Genomic DNA, 27,081 nt, shown 5'->3' with positions numbered 1-27,081 from the left:
ATATAGAGAAAGACACAGCCAGAACAATGGGGAGCGTGGTGAGTAAGGCAGGATGTCCTTCCTGCCTGAGGTTTTATTTTTACACCTTCTTGGGTTGATTTTTTTTTTTTTTTTTTTTTCCTATGTAGGAAGAGAGTTCCTTGAACTGTGCCTCAGGAAACCGAAATTTCATGTTCAGCTTATACAGCTGTTTTTGCCAAGGAAGCCAGGGCCAAAGGTTACATGGGGGCATTTGAACAATACATATAAAATCATTGTCCCCTCAAGGGCCCCATCAAAGGGATAGTTGTGAAAATAGGGATGGAAACATCAATTGTAGAGACAAACTCAGTAAACTGGAAATATGCTTTCTGTTCACGTGACAGGCATGTAATTAATACAAATGTGTAATGCTTTGTGCTAATTTAGTTTTCTCAAATCCTTCAGAAGCAAACTGTTGGTGCCACACAGGGTGTAAAGTGTTGCACTTTTGGCTGTAGTGCTTTTGCAGAAAGATGTTTGGCAATCTGGGAGCCTGAAGTGCAGATCAAAGGTGCCTCAGCCTGTGTGGGTTTTTTTCCTGTGAGTGCTGTAAAGCTACTCCACCGTCCTCCTTCTGTAGGAGAAAGTGAAGATAATGCAGGCTGACACATGCCCTGCCCCAGGGTGCCTGTGTTTCTTACAGTTGTTCCTGATGGATTTCAAAACCAAAACCTATTTCTACCTTTAGGACATTTCCAAGTCTGTAAAGCACTCCTCTAAGAAATTCATGAAAATCGACAAGCCTCCTGTTTGCCAGAAGTTATTGCAGAATGGGAAGAAGTACAGACTGATCAGTAAGCCGGAAGTTGAAATCACCCCGGAGGTAGATATTTTAAAACCATTTTGGAATAGCAGTAAGGATGTATATTTCTTAGAATGTGATGTTTTGGAGTTCCTGTCGTGGCGCAGTGGTTAGCGAATCCGACTAGGAACCATGAGGTTGCGGGTTTGGTCCCTGCCCTTGCTCAGTGGATTAAGGATCCGGCGTTGCCGTGAGCTGTGGTGTAGGTTGCAGACGCGGCTCGGATCCCACGTTGCTGAGGCTCTGGTGTAGGCCGGCGGCTACAGCTCCGATTGGACCCCTAGCCTGGGAACCTCCAAATGCTGCAGGAGCGGCCCAAGAAATAGCAAAAAGACAAAAAAAAAAAAAAAAAAAAAAAAGTGATGTTTTGAAGATATTCAAAATAATGCATTTTATTCTCCTTTTCTTGTTTCCCAGTTTCTAAGAAAGCAGTTGTTTCACTAAACTTAAGAGTTTATTCCAAGGATGTTGAATTTCAGGATTCATCTGCAATCATTGGAAAAATAGACTATCCAGTCTCTTTCTCTTTAAGAAGATTTTAAATTTTCTTGCATTTTTAATTCTTCAAAGGAATATAAAACTTAAGTGGCACAGAACATTAAAGGTTAATGGAAGGGAGTTGCTAACAAGGGATATTGGGCTTTTCTTAACTGGAAGGCATTTGAGAAATAGTTATGGGAACCAAATTGTTAGAGTTGAACTGTTCACTGTACATACCATGGCATTTATAAGTGATTTTGGTTTCTTAGAAATGGCTTAGTTATTTTTAAAACTTATTTTCATTCTGTGCTCTGGGTGTCTGCCATAGCTTATCTAGCCTGGAAGTCTGTGTGGAAATTCCTTCTGTACACCTCCTTTTGTTTGCTTGGTTTATGTTAATGAAAAGTTGAAAACATGTTTTGATTCCATTAAATTAAAATGTTAAGCAAGAGAGCAAACTGCAGTAGTCTGTGTTGCATAGTTTTATTGTATTATCAGGGGTCTAGACCCTGTGGAAGCAGTCAGGTTCATCAGTCTTCCATAACCTTCCATCTATTCTGGTTTCAAAGGGTGTCTTCACACCTTTTGAATTGTTTGAGCCTCAGCACAACACAACTGAGGAAACTAATATGCAAAGCAGATGGGAGATTTGCCCAGGCCGCAGACTGGGCAGTAGAGAGCTCGGCTCAGGGCCCCAGCTGCCCTTGGCTTCTAAAGCCACCATCTCTCCACTGGGATCTGAGAGGTTACTTCTCAGCCCTTCCAAGCTGATCAGGCCCTGACGGATAGTACAAGACCATCACAGGAAGCCTTGTCCGGGAAGTGGAATTACATTAGAAGGGTGTGCTTAGAGTAGTGATTCTTGGCCTTTGCTGCGTAATGGAATTCCCTGGGGAGCCTTTAAAAAAATTCTATGGCCTGGGTCCCACCTCCAGAGATGCTGACTTACTTGGTCTGGGAATGGCCTGGGCATTGAGCTTGTTTCCAAAATGACTGTAATGTGCTGCCAAGTTTAAGAACCACTAGGAGAAGTAATAGTATAAATTGAATGGGTGAACGTTCCCAGCAAGAGACCGAGGGGGTCCTAGGAGTTCTTTCATATGAAAGATGTTGGTTGTTGGGGAGCTTTAAGTAGTCTACGTTCTATCACTAACTCTGTGCTCTCTTAACCTGATTTCTGGTTCATAAAATGAGGACAGTCTCCTAGGATTGCTGGTAAAGATCATATAAAGTAATGGTTTGGGGACACTGGGAAAGTTGTAAAACTGTGTAAATATAAGGTGTTAATACTTTTATACCATTAATGGTTTGCTTAACTGACGTTGATCAGAAGTGCCTGTTCCCAGCCAGCCTGGGATAGGAGCTAAGAATGAATAAACAAGGAAGTCACAGTCTTTTCCCTCAAAGATATCAGTGTAGTGAGAGAAATACTCTAGTCATGCAAAGAAATAATTTTAACACAGTGTGGTATTACAGTAGAGCTGGGTGTAGAATGCAGTGGATTTCCAGGAATGCTCTTCATGTGGTGACGTTTGCACTGAGTGTGAAGGGTGAGGGGTTCTGGGAACGGGGGGTTGCAGGTTCCTGGGTGAGGTGATGGGAATGTGCAGCTGGGCTGAGGCCTCAGGCAAATCCTGGGAAATGGAAATGTGGAGGGATGTAGGAGGAGTGGGGCCCGGAGAGGGCGCTGTCTCAGCTTTGTAGGCCCTGGTGACTGACCCTTGGAAGCTTAGGGGGATGCTAGTAACTTGGAATGGAAAGGGAGGGGGCAGGTAAGACCACTGGTTTATGATGGCCATGTCCAGTGCAGTTCAGTGGCCTTTTTTAAAAAAAGATATATTTCTCCTGCTAGGCTTGCTAGCCAGTCTGGAGAAGAGCAGAGGAGGTGGAAGGTAGGAGGCAGTCCGTTTGGTGGCTAAGTGCTCACACTTTGGAGTGACAAGGTGGGGCTACACATTCTAGTTCCACCTCTTCCTGGGTGTGGACTTGGGCAAGTTCATTCACTTCTTTGGGATTCTTTATCGGTAAAATAGCAGTGAAAGGATTTGTTGGGAGAGGAAGATGTTCCATGAGGAAATGTGGATACCACACTCAACGCAGTTCCGTAAGTGTGGAAGCAATGGTAGATGGGAGAGTGACCAAAGAAACAGATAGTAAGGAGCTTAAAAGCACCTGGGCTGATGGGTGAGCACAGATTCCATCTGGGAATTGAAATATTAAAATCAGGAAAGGGCTGAAAAGTTACACTTCAGAAAACCAGGGCCAAGGGACTAGAAGCTTCAATGAAATAGAAAAGCAGTTTGGGGTGAGAGTAAAAAGGGGCCAGAAGCAAGAGAGTAAGAGGACCTAGGATTTCCAAGGTCAAGCTTTGAGGGCGCGTTCAAGCAAGCACTTGCCCTTCTCATTGCCATCCATCCTTACCTAATATTTTAAGGTGTTAATTAACGCAACTTTTAAACGTAAGAAAATCACCTTTTTTTTTTTTTTTAAAGGAAGTTGAATTTGTCGATGGATCACTTTTAAAATTGAAAAGTTATATTGAAGTGTATTTGGAGCAACCCATGGAATTTAAATTACTTTTGGTTGAAAAGGATTCTGAGGAGATTGTATGGAAAGCAAAGCTGAGAGAGTGTGAGTGTTTTGTCTCTTGAATTAAAACTCTGGTTTGGGGGGAGGAAGCAGATAGTGGTCTGTCGCATCACTGTAACATTAAAAAAATTCGATTCAGGGAGTTCCCGTCATGGCGCAGTGGTCAACGAATCCGACTAGGAACCATGAGGTTGCGGGTTCGGTCCCTGCCCTTGCTCAGTGGGTTAACGATCCGGCGTTGCCGTGAGCTGTGGTGTAGGTTGCATCCCGCATTGCTGTGGCTCTGGCATAGGCCGGTGGCTACAGCTCCGATTGGACCCCTAGCCTGGGAACCTCCATATGCCATGGGAGCGGCCCAAGAAATAGCAAAAAAAAAAAAGACAAAAAAAAAAAATTTGATTCAGAGAAACAAAGGCCCCAGCTCCTGGGACAGAAGTGCCCATGCTGGTTCTTAGGCACCCACCATCCAGATCCTGCATCAGTGGGCGCACAGAGTCCGTATTTGCTGTCATGTCTTTGTACTCCAGAGATGAAACCCAGTCTGATCAGTTTGGAATTCTGACCTGGTTTAAGCAGGAAGCTTTTCTATAGGTGTGATTCTTAGTCTTGATATTATGCCCCTAAGTTAGCCAATTTGAAACAGGACCTTTTATCCAAACTACAATTACTTAACCTGGGAGGGGTCCTAGATGGGACTCTGTACTGAAGATTGTACTATTTTTTTCTCGGTATTCATTCATTTGTTCAAATAAATGAACTTAATAGATGTTACTTCTTAATCACAACAAATGCCACAGTACTAAAGGTATTTAACATGTAGTGACCTGAATAACAGGTGTTCTTCTAGACCAAATCTCTTGGTAGTTTTAAAGATCACTTTTTAAAGACCACTCACTCTGTGTTTAAACTCATTTGATGATATTCTGCATTGTAAGAGAATGCTGGTTTACATTATTTTGGGGGCTTAAACCTAATGATTAACCGAAGTTGCCCATAACCCATTAAGGCATCTTCACTAAAGGGACCAACAGAAGCCCTGCCTAAGGCATAGGCACCTGTTAGAGCAGGGACTGAATGTCACAGGGCGAATCACAATGAAGTTTCCAGAAAGAACCCCCCAGCGCAGAATGAAAATACGTATATGAAATTGTTTTGTGTGGAGTATATGTAAGTTCACTTAAAATTGAAAGATGTTTATTTTTATGGCTTCCTTCTCCATATGGCATGTGATGCCAGTGTTCTATCTACATAGTTATAGATTTAAAGAAATACAGAGCAAATGATATTTCACCTGGCATATGGGTTTGGCATATATATGGTATGCAGATGACTGATGTTTGGCAAACACTTGTCCCACAAGATGTTTTGGAAGGAGTACTTTTTTATTTATCCTGAAAGGTCAAGCTGAGTGTATTGCATACATACTAAGTTAAAACTCAAGACTCGTATTCGAACTTCAGAAGATTGCCAGGAACCCAGTGCTTTCACAGATCTATTGCCTTAATTCCAATTTTAGATCACCTTTCCAATTGCTACTTATTGTACTTTAACAGGTGACTGGGTTCAGCATGATCAGAATCAAAACGTTTCAAAAAGCAACACAAGTGGTAAGTGCTTGGAACCAGACATTAAACTCTTCCATCCCTTCCATCCACTAGAATTTTAATTTTGCTGTGCAAATACAGTAGTGTCAAGGATCTAAGTCTTTCATAATTCTTTAATTAGCTGAAGGACCTTTGAATCCATTTGTTCAATTTGTTTCTATCTGAATGATGATGTAAAAAAAAAATCCAGTTTGAAGTTGGGTAGATAGTAAGAGCATAAAGGAAAGCCAATTTGTTGTTGTTGTTTTTTAAAGGTAACAGGCGACGAAAAATGAGTAGCAGCTTACCTGATGAAGTGGTCTATGATAAAAGAATGAAGCAGTTTGACACTTCAGGTTTGTAAAAATGTTGTCCATTGCTCTCAGTCATTTTCCCTGTCTCCCCTATTGACATTCAACCAACACGGGTGCTTTTGGGGTCAGTCTTCCTGGAGCTACATCCCAGGTATTCCTTCCCTCCCAGATAAGGTCCCTGTGTCCCTGCTTCTCAGGCCTGAATTATGGTCCTCCTTGGTCTGCCCCAGCAGACGTTTCCAGCTTGACTGCCCACTCTTCCCCTTTGCTTGGCGAAAGTAGAATGAAGGGCCAGGGGAAGCTCCTGCAGCCTGTGGTGGGAAGGGCCAGGGCCTGTCCATCTGCCCATTTCCCGTAGCACTGAGGCTTTCGGCCTCTGATGCAGAAGACCATGAATGTCCATTGAAAGAGTGAATTGTGAATGTCTGTGTGTGCATTCACTGGCCTCATGGCTATTAGCTATGTCATGGGAGGGAGCTGCCAGCTTGGTTTTTGAAGACAAGGGCCAACCTAATTTCTTTCAGTTAAATGACAGAGACCAAGGCTTGATAGTTGTAAAAAGACCATTGAGGTTCAAACATTTAACAACAGTACTCCAAGGAGCCAGAAGATGGAGTATGTACCTCAAAATTCAAGTCGAGCCAGAATTCACACGTTTAAGTTAAAAAACCCAGACTCAAATTATGAGACAGGGTCTCAAGGCTTTGGGGGCCTTATATAGATTCACGTTTTTATCAAAATACCTTTTTTTTTTTTTTTTTTTTTTTTTGTCTTCCTAGGGCTGCACCCATGGCATATGGAAGTTCCCAGGTTAGGGGTCCAATCATGCACAGCAGCATCAGATCCAAGCCTCATGGCAACACTGGATCCTTAACCCACTGAGCAAGGCTGGGGATCAGACCTACATCCTCATGGATACTAGTTGGGTTTGTTAACTGCTTAGCCATGATGGGAACTCCCAAAATATCTTTAATTTACAGTTATAAGGTGGTATGAAGCTCTAAATGCAGATAAAACTCTTGCTCTATAGACCAAAATAAGATATTCTTTATTTGCTAGAGCAGGAGGTGGTGAGGGTGATATATGTCTGATTTTACTCTGTGTCACTAGAGACATGTTTATTATATCTATTAAGTGAACATCAAAATAAGCGAAGCTCAAGAATTATTTTTAAAACCAGCCAAGGAGTTCCCATGGTGGCTCATTCGGTTATGAACCTGTCTAGAACTAGTATCCATAAGAACGAGGGCTCGATCCCTGGTCTCCTTCAGTGGGTTAAGTGAGCTGTAGTGTAGGTTACAGGTGCGTCTCAGATCCTACATAACTATGGCTGTGGTGTAGGCCAGTGGCTACAGCTCTGATTTGACCCCTAGCCTGGGAACCTCCATATGCTGTAGGTGTAGACCTAAAAAACAAAACAAACAAAACCCGTAAATATTAGCTCAAGTACAAGTAGCTAGAAATAGAATTAAAATTATCAAATAGTACCTACAAAGATTAAAAGCTTCCTACTTTTTTAGAGTTGACAGTGTGGTGTCAAATAAATTAATACTTACTTTTGTTTAGGTATTTACCCAACAATTGTTGAGATATTGTATCACTATCCATGTAGGTTTCAGACTCCATGTATCACCATGTTGCTTTTAAAAATATGATCATCTCTCAACCTTAACAGAATCACTTTGAGATCTTATTAAGCTCTAGATTCAGAGTCTGGTTCAGTAGGTTTGAGGATGATCCTGAGAACTTGTGTTTTTGATGGGTTCCCTGTGCAGTTTTCGTTGTAGCCGTTTGAGAGGAAGGAGCCCCCCCACCTCAGGAGACCACCATAGGGCAGGGGCCACCCTTCAGAACCCATTCTTCAGTCTAGAAAGTCAGAGAGGAAACTGAGGTGAGTTAGGGTCTAAAACAAATGTTTGGCTCACATCAATGGATTGTTAGCTGTAGCTGAGCAAAAGGGTTACTGCCCAGGAGGAGGGGCAGCAAGGATTCTTCCTTCCTCTCCCTCCCGTCTAATGTCACATTTGGTGTTTGTAAGGCCTGGAAGATCCTTAACCTAGATTTTGCAGCCAGTGGGCTTTGCTGCACCGTAGTTCAACCGGCTAAAAAGTGTGAACGAAGAAAATCTAGCCTACTGCTAGGGCAGATGTTTTTAATGGAGCCAGTGGTTTGCATTGGCAAACACATGCTGTTCCAAGATTATGACACTGTGACTTAGCAACAGGTATTACAAATACCATCCCCTGATGTTTGTGTGGAATGTGCTTTTTCGTCTAATGCCAGGAGATGGCGTAATGGAGCCTGCAATTCATATCTCTTGCTGTCTTCTTTAGTGACCACTAAAGGTAGCATTTTGTGTGTGGCATTAAGACTTAGATAAAGATGCAGAGGTGAGCAAGGCAAAAGCTGTATATTTTTCTTTTTGAGCCACGTAAATGATTTTTGACGCCTGATTTTTTTTTCTTACTCCAACCTAATTTGTGCTGCTTTGTAAAATAATTTTACTCCTTGAATTATTGAATTATCATTGTGAGCAATTTAATACCCGAATTTTATGTTATGTGAAATTGTTCCCTTCAGTCCTTAAGATAGTTTGGAAAGCAGGGATTTTTTTGGCACTTAAATATATTTTAAAAGCTTTTATTAAAGTTTTGAATCACAGGTTTTTTAATATAAAGAGAATGCATTTTCATTATAATTTGCTATAAATGATTGAAATGTTGAGAAGAACTACTGAATTCTTCACCTGCTTTTAGATGGAGCGAAGACTAAAACCTTGTTAACAGACACTCAGTTGTTTGACCTTGCTGAGAAGTTGGGGAAGGAGTGGATGAAAATTGCCATTGCCAACCTGAAGTTGAAGATGAGTGATATTGATGCTATCCTGGAGAAGAAAGAAGATGTCACCATGAATAAGTTTAGGATGCTAAAGAAGTGGCAAGAAAAGGAGAAGAGTAATGCGACAGCTCAGAATTTATGTAACTGCTTGAAAAACGTCGATTCGGTTGAGGTCCAAGATGTGCTGAAAGGTAAGCGGGAAATTATCTTAATTAGTCATTTACTTGGAATCAAGCTGTGCCTTTGCAAATAGCAAATTTCTGCTATAGAATGTGTTGCTTATTTATAAACTCGGGTTCAGAGAATTGTGCAAATGCAGACGGAAGAATGTGGGCTGCTGTAATCTAAGTAAAGGTGATTTGTGTGTGGAGTCGGTAGACATACTCAATTCCCATCTCAAGGGCTGGCCGTCACAATTTGTCACTAAGCCAATTCTGTTGTTGTTTTTTTTAATTTTAAATTATTTATTTTTTAAAATTAAAGTATAGTTGATTTACGGTGTCATGCCAGTTTTTGCTAGACAGCAAAGTGACTCATACATGCGCACATTCTTTTTTATATTCTTTTCTGTCATGGTCTGTCCCAGGAGATTGACTATAGTTCCCTGTGCTATGCAGTAGGACTTTGTTGTTTTTCTATTCTACTTGTAATAGTTTACATATACTCACCCCAAGCCCCCAGTGCATCCTACTTCCTCCTTCCACCCCCTTGGCAACCACAAGTCTGTTCTCCATGTCTGTGAGTTTGTCTGTTTTGTAGATAGGTTCATTTGTGCCATATTTTAGATTCTACATATAAGTGATATTATATGGTATCCCTCTTTCTTTCTTTTCTTTTTTTTCCTTTCTTTTTTTTTTTTTTTTTTTTTTTTTTGTCTTTTTAGGGCCACACGTGTGGCATATGGAAGTTCTCTGTCTAGGGGTTGAATCAGAGCTATAACTGCCAGTCTACGCCACAGCCACAGCAACGTCTACATTGAGCTGTGTTTGGGACCTACACCATAGCTCATGGCAATGCCAGATCCTTAACCCACTGAGCAAGGCCTGGGATCAAACTCGAGTCCTCATGGTTGCTAGTCAGGTTCATTACCGCTGAGCCACAACGGGAACTCCCCCCTTTTTTGTCTTTGTCTTTCTCTTTCTGACTTACTTCACTTAGTATGAGAATCTCTAGACCCATCTATGTTCCATTGTGTGGTGTGTGTATTTATATATATACACATACCATATCTTAATCCATTCCTTTGTTGATGGACATTTAGGTTGCTTTCATGTCTTAGTTATTGTGAATAGTGCTGCTAAGAACCTAGGGGTGCATGCATCTTTTTGAATGGAAATTTTGTCTGGATATATGCCCAGGAGTGGGATTGTGGGATCATATGGTAGCTCTATATTTAGTTTTCTGAGGAGCCTCCATACTGTTTTCCATAGTAGTTGTACAAATTTACATTGCCACCAACAGTGAAGGAGGTTTTCCACACCCTCTCCAGCATTTATTATTTGTAGACTTACTGGCAATGGCCATTCTGACCGGTGTGAGGTGGTACCTCATTGTAGTTTTGATTTGCATTCCTCTAATAATTAGTGGTGTTGAGGAGCTCCTGCTATGGCGCAGTGGGATTGACAGAATCTTGGGAGCACTGGGATGCGGGTTCGATCCCTGGCCCCACACAGTGGATTATGTGCAGCTGTGGCTTAGGTGGCTACTGTGGCTTGGATCTGATCCCTGGCCTGGGAGGTCCATGTGCCATGGGGTGGCCAAAAATGAAAAAAAAAAAAAAAAATTAGTGATGTTGAGCATCTTTTTATGTGCCTACTGGCTATCCATATTTCTTTGGAGAAATGTCTGTTTAGGTCTTCTGCCCACTTTTCAACTTGGTTGTTTTTGTTGTTGTTGAGTTGTTTGTATATTTTGGAGATGAAGCCCCTGTAAGTTTTTTTTTTTTTTTAATTGAAGTATAGTTGATGTACAATATTATGTAAGTTACAGATGTACAATACAGCATACTGAATCACAATTTTTACAGTTATATACTCCATTTATAGTTATAAAATATTGGCTATATTCCCTATGTTGTACACATATCTATGACTAAACAAATTATTTACCTAACTTTAGGCCTCTGTGTTCCTGTCTGTCTAATGGATGACAAGTCCCCAATATCCTGGGTCTGTTGTAAGAATGAAAAGAGCTATGCATGTAAAGTTTTAGGTAGATAGTGAGGCTCCAGAAGGGGTAGATCGTGTCCTTACTGGAGACCTAAACATTGAGCCTTCTAGACCCTCTGTGGTGCTGAAGCAGTGCTCAGGGAGGCCACTGGGTGGCACTAGTGAACCTCCAGCAGCAAAGAAGGGAAGTAGCAGAGCCCAAGAGAAGCTAAAGGGAATTGCTTCTGGTCTCAATCCAGAAAACCACAGGGTTCCTTCCTTTGTTTTTAAGCACTTCTTTTTTTGTGGCTTGACTTAGCACAATGTTATACTCGAGGTCAAACCAATTCACAACTTTGATTATTATATATTGTTACCATGATTAACAAATGTAGTGTTACTTCTCAGAGGCCTAGGCAAATCAGAGAGAGGTTTTTATTTGGAATTCTATTTGGACTTTTTATTCCTTAAAGAATGCAAATAGACCGTTCTCCAAGGAAGATATACAGATGGCCAACAAGCACATGAAAAAATGCTCAACATCCCTGATTGTTAGAGAAATGCAAATCAAAACTACAATGAGATACCACCTCACACCAGTAAGAATGGCCATCATTAATAAGTCCACAAATTACAAGTGCTGGGGTGTGTGTGGAGAAAAGGGAACCCTCTTGCACTGTTGGTGGGAATGTAAGCTGCTACAATCTCTATGGAGAACAGTATGGAGGTACCTTAGAAATCTATACATAGAACTACCATATGACCCAGCAGTCCCACTCTTGGGCATATATCCGGACAAAACTTTCCTTGCAAAAGACACATGCACCCGCATGTTCATTGCAGCACTATTCACAATAGCTAAGACATGGAAACAACCCAAATGTCCATCGACAGACGATTGGATTAGGAGGATGTGGTATATATACACAATGGAATACTACTCAACCATAAAAAAAGAATGACATGATGCCATTTGCAGCAACATGGATGGAACTAGAGACTCTCATCCTGAGTGAAGTAAGTCAAAAAGAGAAAGACAAATACCATTGATATCACTTATAACTGGAATCTGATATATAGCACAAATGAACCTTTTCACAGAAAAGAAAATCATAGACTTGGAGAATAGACTTGTGGATGCCTGGGGGGAGAGGGAGGGAGTGGGAGGGACCTGGAGCTTGGGGTTAACAGATGCAAACTATTGCTTTTGGAATGGATTTACAATGAGATCCTGCTGTATAGCATTGAGAACTATGTCTAGATATTTACATCACAACACAACAATGGGAGGAAATAGTATGTGTACATGTATGTATATAACTTGGTCCCCATGCTGTACAGTGAAAAAAAAAAAAAGAATGCAAAATTCAGAGTTCCTACTGTGACTCGGTGGGTTAAGGATCCAGTGTTGTCTCTGTGGTGGCACAGGTTTGATCCCCTGCCTGGCACAGTGGGTTACAGATTCAGCGTTGCCACCGTAGCTGATGCGCAGGTCACAGCTGTGGCTCAGATTTGATCCCTGGCCTGGGAACTTTTGGATGTTGGAGTGCGGCAAAAAAAAAAAAACAGGAAAAAAAAAGTGCAAAAGTGTATCAGTGCCTCAAAATGTGATAGGAAAAAATAAAAGCCTGTGGTGACTTCTCAGGATGCTGTCAGAGATGGTGGGCAAGCTTTCTGAACTCTTCTGCCAGAGTTTGTATGCAGAAGCTGCAAGCAAATAGAATAGCCAGTTTCAATGTCAAAATTTTCATTTTTTTCTTGGATATGTTGAAATTATGTAAATCACTGAGGTCCACATGTGGAAATCTTCTTATTTGCATATAGGCACTTCTGCTAGTTGACAACAATGGCCCCTGTGCTGTGATAAGGAAATAACTGCAGCCACTTCATCACAGGAAGGCTTGGAAATCTCTCTCACAAGTCCTGTTACTTTTTTGTTTTGTTTTCATCTGCTCCTGACCTCACTAGACAACTTGATTTGCTGATACGTAAAGCTTTAAAAGGATTTGTGACATTTTTTTTTTTTAGCAGTGAAAGGGATCATAAAAGCTTTATTAGTCCAATCCTCTCATTAGATAGGAAAATAATTTTTCTGTGAATTGAAAACAAACGAATAAAAAGCCAAAAATTTACCAGTGTTTTATACCCGCCTGTAGCCAAAATATCTGGTTAATTGGCTGAATTTTGTATTTTTATCAGGACGTTTTGGTATCTTGTAACAACAGCTTTTTAAAATGGCACTGGTTTATCTTTGGCTCAGGAAAAAGAAAACCCAGCCACTTCCATGAGTTGCATTTTGAAATGGACAAGTGACTTTCTGTGAAACGTGCGCCCTTTCCCCTCAACAATGAATCCCTGAATTTGTTTCTCTGATTTGTTAGGTTTCTTACAGGAAAGTTTAGAAGTTGAACTGGAAGAGGAAGCCTCAGGAACTGTCTTCTGTGAAGACCCTCTCTGTGGTAATTGAGTGTAGCCTCCAGGACGGGGGTGCCGCACAGCCTGTGGAATTGGCTCCTCTCACAGGCCCACCCGCAGCTCGCATTATTCAGGGGCAAGGGGACTGTGAAATATTCGGAAACCTTGAGGAAGAAAAAAGCCTCTGTACCATCAAGATTTTTTTTTTTTACCCCCTGCTCACATCATCCCACCCGGCTTCCCCACCCAAACAAATATTCTTCCAAAGGTGCTTAAAATGACTCAACTCAGTCAGGTGAGAAATGTGCTAATTTTCCTTTTGGAGTCTGTGAACTATGAAATTCATATCAAGGGTTTGAAACATTTTTAGCAATTACGTGGTCGCGTACTTAAATTGCACCAATTTCGTTTAAGCTTTTTTCATCATAACATTAATAATGAAGAGAGGTTCCTGTTCCTTTAGCTCCCTCGATGCAGACCGACCTGCCGCTGGGTGCAGTATGTCTTTTTTTGTGGGTGTGATTTCCATAGCTCACATTACTAACCGGTCTGTCTAGTGGTCTGTTAAACCATTAAGCCAATCATGTCACCTGCTTCTAGGGTGATTAGGAAGCAATGTCAACCTCTCTCCAGCAGTGTTGGTGCAAACGCTGAGAGTGATCCTCTCACCTCACTGGAGATGTTCAGCTGGATCCATTGTCAGAGTCCATATAGGTTTCATCTACCTTCCAAGGTCACCAGGCCAAACACTGAATTTCTTTTTCTTTTTCTTTTTTTGGCTTCACCTGAGACCTGCAGAAGTTCCCGGGCCAAGGATTGAACCTGCATCACAGCTGTAACCAGAGCTGCAGCAGTAACAACGCTGGATCCTTAACCCCCTGAGCCACAAGGAAACGCTAAACACTGCATTTCTTGATTTTGACCCCTGGATCATTAACTTTTGTGGGGATGGGGGTGGGGGAATGGGGTCAGAAATAGCCTTAGACAGACCAAGGGAAAACTCATCTCTTCTTGAAGAGGACTTGCCCCAGGGAATAATGGGCCACATTGGCTCTTGTTAATGGGTGATTTTTTTTTTTTTTTCCGTCTGTATAAATACTGTCATTCTCCCAGAATCATGCATGTAATGATTAACATTTTGGGTATGCTTTGTTAACTTATTTGAAGAAACTATAAATTACCATTCTTATCCTGTAGATATTAGCTGGAGAGTAAATTCAATCTCAATGAATTCATCAGAGAAATACACTTTACCTGTAGCTTTGCCTGTGAAGAACGAATTCACTTCATAGGGAAGAACATATTTCTAATTGTCAGGGATCCTGTGGAATTCAAATCAGTGTCACTTTATGAGTTTTTTTTTTTTTTAATTGTTCTGTATTTTAGGAAGCACATGAAGTTTTAGCATTCAGAAATGTAAAATACTCAAAGGGATTTGAATTTTTTTTAATGTTTATTATTTTTTGTAAGTTGTTTTCCAAAGAGAAGCATAATTTCAGAGATGCTTTGTAGATAAGCTGGTTTCCTAACAATTTTCAACCTTTTTCCTACCATTGATAAAGGGAAGAATAATAAATCTGCATTTGTACAGTTCTAATGTGCCTTCATTGTCTTATTATTTACTTACAAATAACTTTTTAAAGCATCACAGTGCTCGGTTGCTCCTGCCTTGGCTGTTTGGGCCTTCGTTAGTTTTGTTCCCAGCCCTGGTTCTTAGACTGAGGCTGAGTAAGTATAAACCAGGGTAAACTCACCCAGGAATTTGCACAGATTCTGGAGAACTTGCAGGAATGATTTAGAGTTTTCTCCCTCTAGAGATGGGAAGGTATGTTTTTATTTAAAACCAGGCAGGTTCATATTACTCCCTTACCTGTATCTCTCCATAACAGGATTTTTCTGCACATTTGGGACACATGTGGTTATTTTTTTAGATGGCTTTAGGGGACAGGCTTTCTCCCCTGCTTTGTCATGTGGAAGTGTGTTTTCACTCCATTTTCTAAAGAGGCCCCCGTATTTGCTGATATCTAAGTGTGTTCTCTTGAGAACGGTGATTTTCAGCAGTTGGCCCCACCTGTCACTGTTGTTGGAAGTACATGAAGATTTGCCTTTTTCTCTCCACCATTTTTGAGTGCTAGGGCTTGAGAACACAAATCCATGAGTAACATGGTATTTCCTATATTGAGGCTCTCATAGTGTAGTGAGGAAGAGAGAAGACACATAACTTCCTGTTTGCATGGTTATGATGACTCACGGTGACCTTATTAATACAGGAGGCAAACAGGTACCGTGGTTGCATGCACAGGCCAGACCCGGGCCATCTGGGTTCAAATCAAAGCATCTGCTACTTACCGTGTAAGCTTATATGCTCTCTTATTTCAGTTTCCTCATTGATAAAAAGGGGAAGATAAAAGTCCCTCCTCATACGTTTTTTTGGGAGGATTCTGTGCATCTGTGGTAAATATTTGTAGAAATTTGCCTGTTACCTGGTAAGCACAGTGTAAACATTAGCTCCTGTTCCTTCTAAAAAAGTTTACATGAGAGTTCCCGCTGTGGTATAGTGGGTTAAGAATCCGACTGCAGTGGCGTGGAAGCATGGGTTCAGTCCCTGGCCCAGTGCAGTGGGTTAAGCGTGTTGCAGCTGTGGCAGAGATTATTATAGCTGTAACAGCTATGGCTCAGTTTCTACCCCTGGCCCAGGACTTCTCTATGCCGTGGGTGTAGCCATTAAAAAAAAAAAAAGTTACATAAGTGTATCATCTCTGATGTTATATTGATGTAATTTACACTCCATTTTAATATCCTTCTCAAAGATACATACATATAATTAAAGCTTTTGACTTGTTCTAACCAAATACACTTCAACTGAAAAGTTGATACAATTCAGTTTTTGAAAAATGTCATGGTTTTTTTTTCCCCCTTATTTAAAGTAGTTTTCTCAGTCAGCTCACACAGCTACAACAAAATACCTCAAGCTGGGTGGCTTAAGCAACACGTGGATTTCACAGTTCTGCAAGTTGGGAAGTCCAAGATCACAGTGCCAGCGGATTTGGTGTCTGGTGAGAGCTCTCCCTGCTTTGCAGCAGGCCACCTTGTCACTGTGTCCTCACATGGGGCTTGGGGAGAGACCTCTCCTGATCCATCTCCGTGCTTGTGGCCTGGCCTCCTGAAGGCCCCCATCTCCTAACACTGTCACATTGGGGATTGGAGCTTCAACATAGGGATTTTAGGGGAACACAAAAGTTCAGCCCATGGCAATATTGTAATGCACTTTGCCTTAAATTAGAAAGGCAAAATTATGCTAGCTAGAACTAATGTTTGGTCCTCAACCAAGGACAACAACTGTGTGGCCCAGGGTGACATGGCCAGGGGGATTCCAGGTATCTGCCCATGCCAGCCTCAGACAAAGCTGGTTTTCTTCCCTCTTTGTTCTCATGTTTTCTTCCCTCCTTTGGGGTCTAGGCCCTTTGCATCTGTTGAGTTGTCCCATATTCATCTATGGCTATCTGGTTAGACTGCTCCCCAGAACTGACTCATTCCCCAAAAGTGGGGCTTCTGTTTTTAGCTGCTTCATCTATCTATCTATCTATCTATCTATCTATCTATCTATCTATCTATCTATCTAATCTGCTACATAGGGCTGCACATGTGGCATATGGAAAGTCCCAGGCTAGGGGTCGAATTAGAGCTATAGCTGCCAGCCTATGCTACAGCCCCAGCAACATGGGATCTGAACCGAATCTGCAGCCTACACCACAGCTCACAGCAACACTGGATCCTTAACTCACTAAGCTGGGCCTGGGATCCAACCCACATCCTTATGGATACTAGTTGGTTCGTTACCACTGAGCCATGACAGGAACTCTGTTGATTCTCTGATTCAGTCGTTCTTAGATCTAAAAACCACTTCTACTATTTATTTCTTTTTTAAAAGTAATTTGTTATCAAATATCTAATAGACTAGGGCTGGGGCAATTTCAGTCTTCCTAAGTTACTCTGCTCCCACCCTCTCTTCTGGAAAGGCAGAACCCTGCTCTTTGACCTGATTGTTGCACCACACAGCCTCCTCTGCTGAACACTCATGATAGCTGGTGCCCTGGAGAGACAAGGCATCTCTGGGGGTCCTTACACATCTAACCATTTGTAAAAAATTGATGTCAGGCACTGACTAGATGTCAGCACTATGCTTTTTAGGGAGGCACTTAAAGTTCCTGGGCTAGGGGTCGAATTGGGAGGTGCAGCTGCCAGCCTACACCTCAGCTCCTGACAACATCATGTCCTTAACCCACTAAGCAAGGCCAGGGATCGCGCCTGCATCCTCATGGATACTAGTTGGGTTCTTTACCACTGAGCCACAATGGGAACTCCCTGTACTGTGACATTTAATCCTCACAACATTATGAAATGGGGGCTACAATTTTCTGAATTTCACAGTTAAGAAAATAGTAGCAAAGAGGGTTTAACCAATTTGGCTGAGTCACCAAACCCAAAGGCTAATAGTTATTTTCAAAAATTGCCCATGTTTATTGTTGTATATATTATATGCCAGGTGCGATGCTAGAGCTTTTGCAAGAATTGCTCCATTTAATCCTTGTTCTGATCCCATAGGTAGCTTCTAGAATTATCTTCTCTTCTTAGAAGAGGAACCAGGTAGGGAGAGGGCAAAATGTGGTTATATCATACAAGTTGTAAACGGCAGACCCAGGCTTAAAAGAGGAAAATAGAAAACCAACCGGGTAATGAATAGAATTGGTTGTGATGATGTTTCTTGGGGCAATCATGGTTTTTAAGTATATGCCATGGCCATTTCTAGAACCAAAGTGACCCCTGTGTCCCTTTGTATATACAAAGACCAGCCGAAGTGCAGTCGACCGGCTTGCCTCCTCTTGTGTCTGGATACAGGTGGCCAGCCAGCCAGACTGCAGGCAAGTCACTGTCCCATGACGGGGTGGCAGCAACTCAACAGCACCAGCCCTGTGCTCTTCCGGCTGCAGTCAAAGATGCTGACTCCAAACCCGATGCTTAAAGGCAAGAAATTCCTGTCTGTTGGATAACTTGCCAGTAATCCAAGCTTGGGGCAGAACCCCTAAAGGAAGAGTTATGGACGGCATCTAGCTACTGATGATTTCTATCCAATTGTACATCACAGAGGGTGAGACTGAAAAACGAGGCCATTTCCACACAGACAATGACCAGGGGTTGCCATACACACTCCCCTTACTGTTCCCAGGGATAAGAATTGAGATCTGGAGGAGGATACATGTGAAGGTGGGGGTGGGGTGTCAGGGAAGGACACACTCTAAATAAATAGTTGGTTTCTTATGGCCTTTTCCTATTAAGGAGGAATGTAATTATCAGAGAACTAAAATTACATGGTATTCTGTCAGGTGAGTCTTTTAAAACTTACATGGTTTAAAGAATTAAAAAGATGAAATTTAATATTTGGGTCATTAAGAGCACATCTCTTAAGTCAAAGCAAGGCAATTATCCATGTGGTGCAGGCAGAAGTTCTATATAATTTAAAGCAAATGGAGAGGTTTTTCTTGTTGTAATTTAGAAACAACTTCCCCTTGAGAGCTTAAAGGGTCACAAAAATTAGAATAATGAAACTAGAAGCCCTTTTAACGATGTTTTTCCCAGTTGGAGGATGTTATTATGTATCTGTCTAATGCCCAGTATGTTATGGGGCTGTGGTTAATAGGGAAAAACATTTTTATGTATTTTACTTTTAGATTCAGATGTTAAACAAAAATCACAGAATATATTCTCAAAAACTAAGTCATTCAACAGTTTCAGTATTAATGCAGATCTAGTCTTGTGGCTCTCTTTAAAATATGAGATTAAAGGACCTAGAAAATGAGTAAGAATATTGTGGCTTTTTTTCCAAGGTGGTTTTGTTCAAATTTCATCAGTTTTCAGTTTTCCCACGATATGTATTTTAACACTCAGAGTATTTCAGTCACATTAGAAAAATATGAGCATTACTTTAATTCAGTCATTTTATTTTTAGAATAACAAGGTATATTTCAAATCCACTTGGGAATAAATATTTTAATAAATATAACATAAATAAATATAAGTTAGTTCATATGCTTTCATGAGTACAAAATTATATAAATAAATACTTAAAAAATAAATTAGGCTCAAGTGTTTGTTTCTACAAACACTTTGGTACTGAAATAGCTTATAAATTCTTGCTCTTCTATTAAAGGGAAAAAAAAACCCAACATGTTCTGTGAGGACATTTTCCCTCCTTAGCAGTTTGCTCATGAAAACTTAAAAAAATAACTTATCCGTAGTATAACTTATCCACTGTGAAATACACTTGATCAGAGTATCAATTGTGTGGATGGGAGCCTCACATCTTTCAAATTTGGGGTGATGACTAACGTAAACAAGCATGGGAATTCCTATACCAGCTTAGATAGGACCAGTCAAGCCACCCCCGCCCCAGTTCCTAACCCATACCCTATTAACATTTCTTTGGTTCCAATTTTTATAAAAATGACTTTAAGGTTAGGAGAGACTTCAGCTTTTTAGGAAGAATTCAGATAGCTCATCATTCTGTCGATGGTCACCGCACGAATTCTGAAGGCATGAAGAAGTATGCAGAGCTTGATTTTAGTCTTATAAAAATCCAGTTCTTCCAGGGAGGGCTTCTGTGGCACAGTCTCACTGTTGAAATTCAGAGCCTAGGGGAATATATATTGGTTGAGCTTGACATGGCTGATATTCCAAAATTAAAACGTTCATCTGTAAAAACGAGTGAAGCCAATGCATGTCTCAGAGCCTACAACCCACTCATTCCATCTCCTACACCTGATGCAAAGCTACTTCCAGCCAGATGGCCAGGCAGAACCTGAGAGGAGACTTATTATCCAAGCACATGGATCTTCAGTGAGCTCTGAAAAGCCCCTGAAAGCTATTTAGAAAATCAGCAGTGGGAGTTGCATTTTAGATAGGAACATTTCTGGTAAGATGACATCTGCTGTGGGATCTAATTAATTTTTATATGTTACATTAAGAAGCAGTGCCCTTTTTAGAACAGGGAGGTGATGGATTGCTATTGATCGGAAACTCTCCGTCAGTATCAGACCTATTGACTAAAACCACCCATTCGTGTGAGATAAATAAAGCTGGCAATGGGTCTCCCAGTTTGAACCCTTTAATTTGATAACACAATGTAAGACCTTTATATTTGCGCAATGAACAGTACTTCTGCTTGTACTGCCTCACAAGTCTAAAAGAAAATCATCCCATTTTACAGAGGAGGTAACTGAGGCGCAGAGGGGGGACATGCCCTGGACATAGTTGTCTGATCACTGGTAGAACTGATTCCACTCTTGGTCCTGAAAATGAAATACCATGTACAGCTCTCTAGATGGTAACATTTTTTGATATTTACACGATTTTCATTGCCTTTCAAACAAGTAATAATGGCATAAAAAAGAAAGAATGCAATACAAATAAATTTCTTTTATGACACCATATTTTTATCCCATGCCCTGATCATCATGGCACTCAGCCTACTCTTTCTTAAGTGAGTATTTCTATGTTTTATAATAGTATCATGTGCTATGGTGGTTCAGAAAATTATGAAGCCAGTTCCTGTCTATGAGTAACACTGTGGATGTCCCCAGGTGACAGGTCGTTCTTTCATTGCATTCATATTTTGGTTCAGAATGGGTCATACCCAGGCACCAGCCCTTTGTCTTCTCTAGCAGTATCTGCAGTTATGCATGCCAGCCCTTCACACACACATCCCAGAGGCTTTAGAGGTGAGTGAGAAGATGAATGCAGTGGAATCCCTTTGATGGGGGTTTAAATCCTGCCTCTGCCACTTATAAGCTCTGTGACTTCGGACAAGTGCTAACCCTCTAAATCTAAATGTGGGTTTCCTCCTTTGCACAGACCCCATGTGGTTGCTGTGGGGAAAGGCATAAGGAAATATATGCACACCTTTGCCGAGGGCCTGGAGCACACTTCTTGGTCAAATAGGGGAAGGCTGTTTTCTGTGATGTGACCTGCTCATGTTGCTCCCTCTCTACAGGGTGCTCTCAAGGCTGTCTCCTCCAAATGAAGCTGGCTTTAGAAGGGGGAATTTCAGGCCTCCCCCAGTTCAGAAAGGGCTGATTGTATGCCCCTTCCTCGGGGACCCTGGCTGGCTGTCTCGGCATCAAGAAGGCCTTACCTGCATCAGCTCAGTAATAGCTGTCAGCATGTTCTGATCCAGAAAGATCTGCCTCTTAGGATCCATCAGAAGCTTTGCATTCATGGCCTGGAACTCCACATGGTACATCTTCAAGTCCTCGTAGATACTGCTAAGGCACAGGGTCTGGATAATATGACAAAATGGGGAAGGGACCAATGAGATGAGCTAAACACACAACCCCCCCTCACTTACCCTGCCACTGCATTTGAGAAAAGAGTTTTGTGTCTTACTGTCATAAAAGAGGTCTTTCCAGAAGTCAGGCAATTTCCATTCTAGAAGAAAAAATAATCAGACATCAATGACATGAATTCATAATATGAGCTGAAACTTTTTGTTTTCTGACTTACAGTTATTAAAGAGGTCTCTCTGGCAGCCAGGCAACTCTCATTCTAGAGAAAAAAAAAATCACATCAAAGATATTAATTCTTAGTATAAAATTTTCTGATTTTTCTCCTCCAACATATCTATTTTCTTATTGTGGTAAAAAAGCACACATAAAATTTACCATCTCAACTAATTTTAAGTTTATAGTTCAGTAGTGTTAAGTATATTCACACTGTTGTGAAAAATCACATTTTTATGATTTTTTTTTTTTCCAAATCACACGTCTGCATTGGGACCTGTTAACATCCCATGATGATGGACCCCAGGAGCATGTATATTTTTGGAAGAAGAGGCCTGATGTACAGCTCTTATCTGTATTACAAGCTTTGGGAGGAAAATCCTCTGTACCGTGGCTAGTTCAAGTGGTAAGCAGGCCTCCACTGTGCTGGTTTTATCTTTGGTGATATCTTCATGATCGATCTCTTCTGAAGTGCAGGAGTAAAATTCTAGGGTTTGTTTGGCCTGTAAAACATAAAGAGAAACCAAGTTTACCATATAAAAAGGCACCTGGTTCCCCATAAGGCTGGCACCAAAGTGAGAGCAGGCTGCCCTTGACCTCCATCTCTGGCCTGTAGGAAATCCAAGGTCTTCACAAGACAAAGGGAAGCAGGACATTTACACTCTCTCTCCCGCCCTCCTCTCCTTTTGCTTAGGACATGTTTCCTGGATGATATGTTTTCCATTATGTAAACACTATAAATCATTTTAACAGGCTGTGCTAACCAGCATCTACTCCATGCTGTGACACTTGCTTCTGGTGAAAGCTGTTTTTTCCTTTTGCCAAAGTGCCTGTGTTTTATGAATTTTTTTTTCAAGTATAACTTCTAAAGGGGGACGGTTAAGGTCACCACTTGATGGATATAACAAACGAGCAAACCTAAAGTGGAGATTTAATGTGTGCTACACACACACTGATGTCAACTTACAAGCATGTTAGAAGGCACTGTTGAATATAATTATGAAATTTATCTTAAGAAATCAATGACTTTTTTTTTCTTTTTAGGGCCACACACCAGGCATATGGAAGTTCCCAGGCCAGGGGTCGAATCAAGCTGCAGCTGTCGGTCTACACCACAGCCACAGCAATGCGGAATCTGAGCCTTGTCTGTGACCTATGTTGCAGCTTGCGGCAAGTGCTATCCTTAACCCACTGAGCAAGGCCAGGGATCAAACCTGCATCCTCATGGGTACTAGTTCTTAACCCACTGAGCCACAATGGGAACTCCTTGTTTGAAGATCAAGATCATTTTTATCCATTCAACAAGCCTGATGTGTACCAGACACTATGCTAGGTTCTAAGGACCATGACAAAGAATGTTGTGCCCCCAGGGTTCCAAGTTCAGCTGTGGAGACAGGCAAGTGCCCCAGTGACCAGGAGACAAGTCAGCAGGTAAGAAGGGCTGAGAAGGGTCAGAAGGCTCTGAGAAGGGACAGGGAAACAAAGACTTCCCTAGTGATGGAACATCTGCATTAAGAGGATTAGAATGTTGACAGGCAGAGGAGAGGGAATTTCAGTAAGACGGAAAAGCAGGAGCCATGAATCATGAAACAAGGCTTGAGAGCATGGAACATGTTCAGAAACAAGTAGTAAAACCCCTGTCTGTAGTAGACAGAATAATGCTTCCCTCCCTCCCTCAAAGATATCCATCTCTCAACCCCTGGAACTGAGAATATGTTATGTTACAGGGCAAAAGGGGAATTAAGGCTGTAGATGAAATTAAGCTTGCTAATCAGCTGATTTTAAAATAGATAGGTTAGGAGTTCCTATTGTGGCCAAGTGGTTAACGAACCTGACTAGCATCCATGAGGACGTGGGTTCGATCCCTGGCCTTGCTCAGTTAAGGATCCAGCATTGCCGTGACCTGTGGTATAGGTCGCAGAAGTGGCTTGGGTCCTGTGTTATGGTGGCTGTGGTGTAGGCCGGTGGCTACAGCTCCAATTGTATTCCTAGCCTGGGAACCTCCATATGCCAAGGGGATGGCCCGAAAAAGACAAAAAAAAAAAAAAAAAAAGGTTATCTTGGAGTATCTAGGTGGGTCCAATGTAATCATCGGGTCCCTATAAGTGGAAGAAGGAGGCAGGGGAGTCAAGGTCAGAGTAATGCAGCATGAGGGTCATCCTCTGTTGGCTCCGAGGATGAAGGTGGTCACCAAGAAATGTGGCTGCCTCTAGAAGCTGGAAACGGGGAGAAAAAGATTCTTCCTGAGTCTCCAGAAAGGGATACAGCTCTGCTGACACTTTAATTTTAGCCCAGTGAGACCCATTTTGGATTTCTGACCTTCAGGCTATGAGATAATAAATTTGTGTTGTTTACAGCCAATATGTTTGTGGTAATATGTTATAGCAGCCATAGAAAATGAATACACTGTTCCTGAAAGCATTCAAATAGACCGAGGCAGCCATTCTCCTGAGCAGGTTGTAAAAAGCTTGATCTACAACTATATTTCAATAAGGAAAAATCTCCAAATAACACAATAGTTTTATTTCTGTGATAATTACTTTCCTTTATTCCAAAATGAAACTGTGATTATTGCTCTATTACTATTATTGTGTAGTTAAAAAAAGATGACTTTTAAGTATCTATAAAATAGTGCCTGGCACATAGTACACAGTCAATAAACACTTATTAAATGAAAAAAATAAATAAATAGAGCAAAAAAAGTGTTAGATTTGGAAATGTGGGTCCATTGCTATAGTTCTTCACATCTTTTCAAGAGAAGCTAGAAATTTGGATTCTTATATGAAAGGTCTGTTTCTTCAAAGTGGCATCAAACTCAAAAATCAAAATATATACAACATGAGCCAAATTCTACAGATCTGTGGGCTGGATCTGGCCTGTAATCACATGTATTCACCTATATTTTCTCTGCAGTAGCTAACTGATATGTTATGGCAAATTTGACACAGGAATCATATTAAAAAAAAAATTGAACTGAGTTCTGCAATCTTTTGACCTTTGGTGCTGCATCTGGGTGTAGAAGAGTCAGCTTTTTCACTTACAGCATCTATTTAAATTGGAGCTCCTAAATTTTACCTAGAGAACATCTCTTCAGGAATCAAAGCACTTATTCCTGCAGTTTTCACTTGGTGAGCTGCCTTTTTAATTAAGATTGATTGAACTGTAAGGAGCACGTGGCAGCACATTATGAAAGATTAGAAGGGGGAAGAAAAGAATTCTTTAAGAAGGGCTGTGGCACTGAGCTTACTTTTTACTTTTTTTTTGGCTGTGCCCCTGACATGCAGAAGTTTCTGGGCTAGGGATTGAACCCGCGTCACAGCAGCAACCTGAGCCACAGTGGTGACAATGCTGGATCCTTAACCCACTGAGCCACCAGGGAACTCTATTGAGCTTACTTTAAGATCTTCCTAGAGCAACAAGTTAGAAATATTCAAGAAAGATTTACTGCAGAGCAGAAAGGCAAAATGACATCTTTTAAAACATCAATCTTAGGCCGCTGCAGCAAAAGCTATAGATGGCGGAGTGCTTTCAAAAAGAGAAAAAAAAAATTGCATTAAAATATAAAACCTGAAAAAAATGACTGATGCAGTAAATAAAATTAGATAGTTCTCTCCCTAGAAAATGAAGCCTGGACATTCACTGTCACACAAGCTCCCTGAAATGTCTTGCTCCAACACGGGACCGAGACACCAGACTGGAAGCTGGTGAGGAGCGTGAGGAGCAAGGCTAATTCGTCTTTGTAGCCCCTGGAGCACAGACGCCGCCCCTAATAATGGTTTCCTGGATTGATAAGTGTGTCAGAGAAACATGTGGGCCTGATATAATTCCATGTCTGTGGGCAGGCTACAGGGAACACTGTAAATATCCACTTTCCTCTGTGTAGACACAGCCAAAATGAATGCCATTATAATTTATTACCACTACTGCTTTCTCTGGAGACACAATTTCATTGAGACTCTTTAGCTAATAGTTGCACCATTTGTAAAGTTCCATCTTCCTGTCTTGACAGCTCCTGATTAACTTCCACAATTTCCCTGCAGTTCCTTCAAGTGACCAGGGGTTCCAGCTGCCCCTTCACTAGAGAGGCTGCCAAGTGGGAACAAAGACATTGAAAATCTTACCTTCTGAAGTGTGTTGCTGACGGCCTTCAGCAGATTTTGGGAGTGGTTGAGGCATTTGAACATTCCTGGGCCTGCTGTGGTTGCAGGGAGGCTCCTGCCCAAACTGAGATGGTCCAGGTGGTTGAGGAGGACCAGGGTGGCCACAAGGAGGAGGTCTGGAGGGGAATGGGGGCAGGATGAGCTGGCCTGCCTCTGCCTTTCATCCCTTCTGGCCATTCCACCCATCCACTTCTGGGCACCAACCTCCCTCCACTCTTTTCCACTCTTTCTCAACAGCTAAGGGATGAATTGGGTTCTTTAAGGGGGGCATTCTATTCTAGGGTTGAAAGCCAACTCTCCATCATTGGCCACCTTGTGAGTTCAGTCAAGGGTTCACCCAGAAGAAGTCTCCATTTCAAGAGGAGGGAAACTGAGGCCAGGTGGTGAAACAACCCAGTATTTTGGAAACAGTGGAGTGACGAAGCCCCGCTTTGAAGCCATCTGAGAACTGTCCTCTTAGAGCTGTAGCCCAGGGACCTGGGCAGAAAACCATTCCGTGCGGCCTCAGTTTCTCATCCGTGAAGTGGGCATAATATTTAGCTCATGGCGCTGTTTCAGGATTCAAGAGACCACATCCTATGGAGCTCATGGTAAGCACCCAGTGTCTTTCCCCCTTTCTTTTTCCTCTGCACAAGTCTCTGAGTAGTCTGTCCCAAATTTCTGCCTCCTCTTTCCCGGCCGCCACCCCTCCCGCCCGAGCGCTGAGTCTTTCTTGGCCGGTTACTCACTGCGCAGCGGGCACATGCTGAGCGGCGCTGCGGTGACAGCGAGTCGGCGGCTGGACGCAGATGGATGGACGTCGCAGGTGAGGGCGCTAGTTTGGAGGCCGACCCAGGGGAACACATTTTTATAATTGCCCGAGGCACGACAGGACTTTCCCAGGACTCCAGTCTCTTGCTTTCTTTCTCTGTGTCTCTCTCTACATCAGCTTCTCGGTGACACGTGGAGTCTGGCCAGCGGGGCTTGCGGCGCTTTCGGATTAACTCCGGGCGCCCGGCCGCAATCGTTCCGGGACGGCCCCGCCGCCTCCGGCCTAGCCCAAAACGAAAGTGAAATTCTGGCAGTGTCGCTGCGCAGGGTCCCCGGGCAAGCCCGACCCCTTGCCGGCCACCCTTGGACGCCCCCCGCCCCCGGCTACAGAGGCCCGGCTCTGCCGCCCTGCAGCGCCCCCTCCCGAAGG

At 42.1% G+C, this 27,081-nt stretch overlaps 2 protein-coding genes across 3 annotated transcripts in view; one reads left to right on the top strand and one right to left on the bottom strand.

The window, feature by feature from the left end:
* Positions 1 to 14,782, top strand: part of LOC100514323 (uncharacterized) — a 43,293-nt gene extending 28,511 nt beyond the window's left edge. The window contains 6 exon segments of the mRNA XM_021069727.2: positions 710 to 844; positions 3,796 to 3,934; positions 5,446 to 5,499; positions 5,751 to 5,831; positions 8,546 to 8,818; positions 13,156 to 14,782. Of these exon segments, the coding sequence (XP_020925386.2) occupies positions 710 to 844; positions 3,796 to 3,934; positions 5,446 to 5,499; positions 5,751 to 5,831; positions 8,546 to 8,818; positions 13,156 to 13,241 (768 nt within the window). The 3' untranslated portion in view covers positions 13,242 to 14,782.
* A 4,392-nt stretch (positions 14,783 to 19,174) lies between these two features.
* Positions 19,175 to 26,852, bottom strand: IL12A (interleukin 12A). 2 transcript variants are annotated; one of them, NM_213993.1, is given in 8 exon segments: positions 19,175 to 19,878; positions 21,378 to 21,521; positions 21,629 to 21,670; positions 21,746 to 21,787; positions 22,131 to 22,244; positions 25,863 to 26,017; positions 26,630 to 26,730; positions 26,733 to 26,852. In NM_213993.1, coding segments are annotated over 8 exon segments (768 nt in total). In that variant the 5' UTR covers positions 26,747 to 26,852; the 3' UTR covers positions 19,175 to 19,722.
* Between the last annotated feature and the right edge of the window lie 229 nt (positions 26,853 to 27,081).

The sequence above is a fragment of the Sus scrofa genome, chromosome 13, assembly GCF_054392235.1.
Source record: "Sus scrofa isolate SSC_HxYL_T2T_F1_AM1 chromosome 13, Sscrofa_HxYL_maternal_Yorkshire_Landrace_v2.0, whole genome shotgun sequence".
Classification (NCBI taxonomy): Eukaryota; Metazoa; Chordata; class Mammalia; order Artiodactyla; family Suidae; genus Sus; species Sus scrofa.
This window is presented reverse-complemented; position numbering and strand designations above follow the sequence as displayed.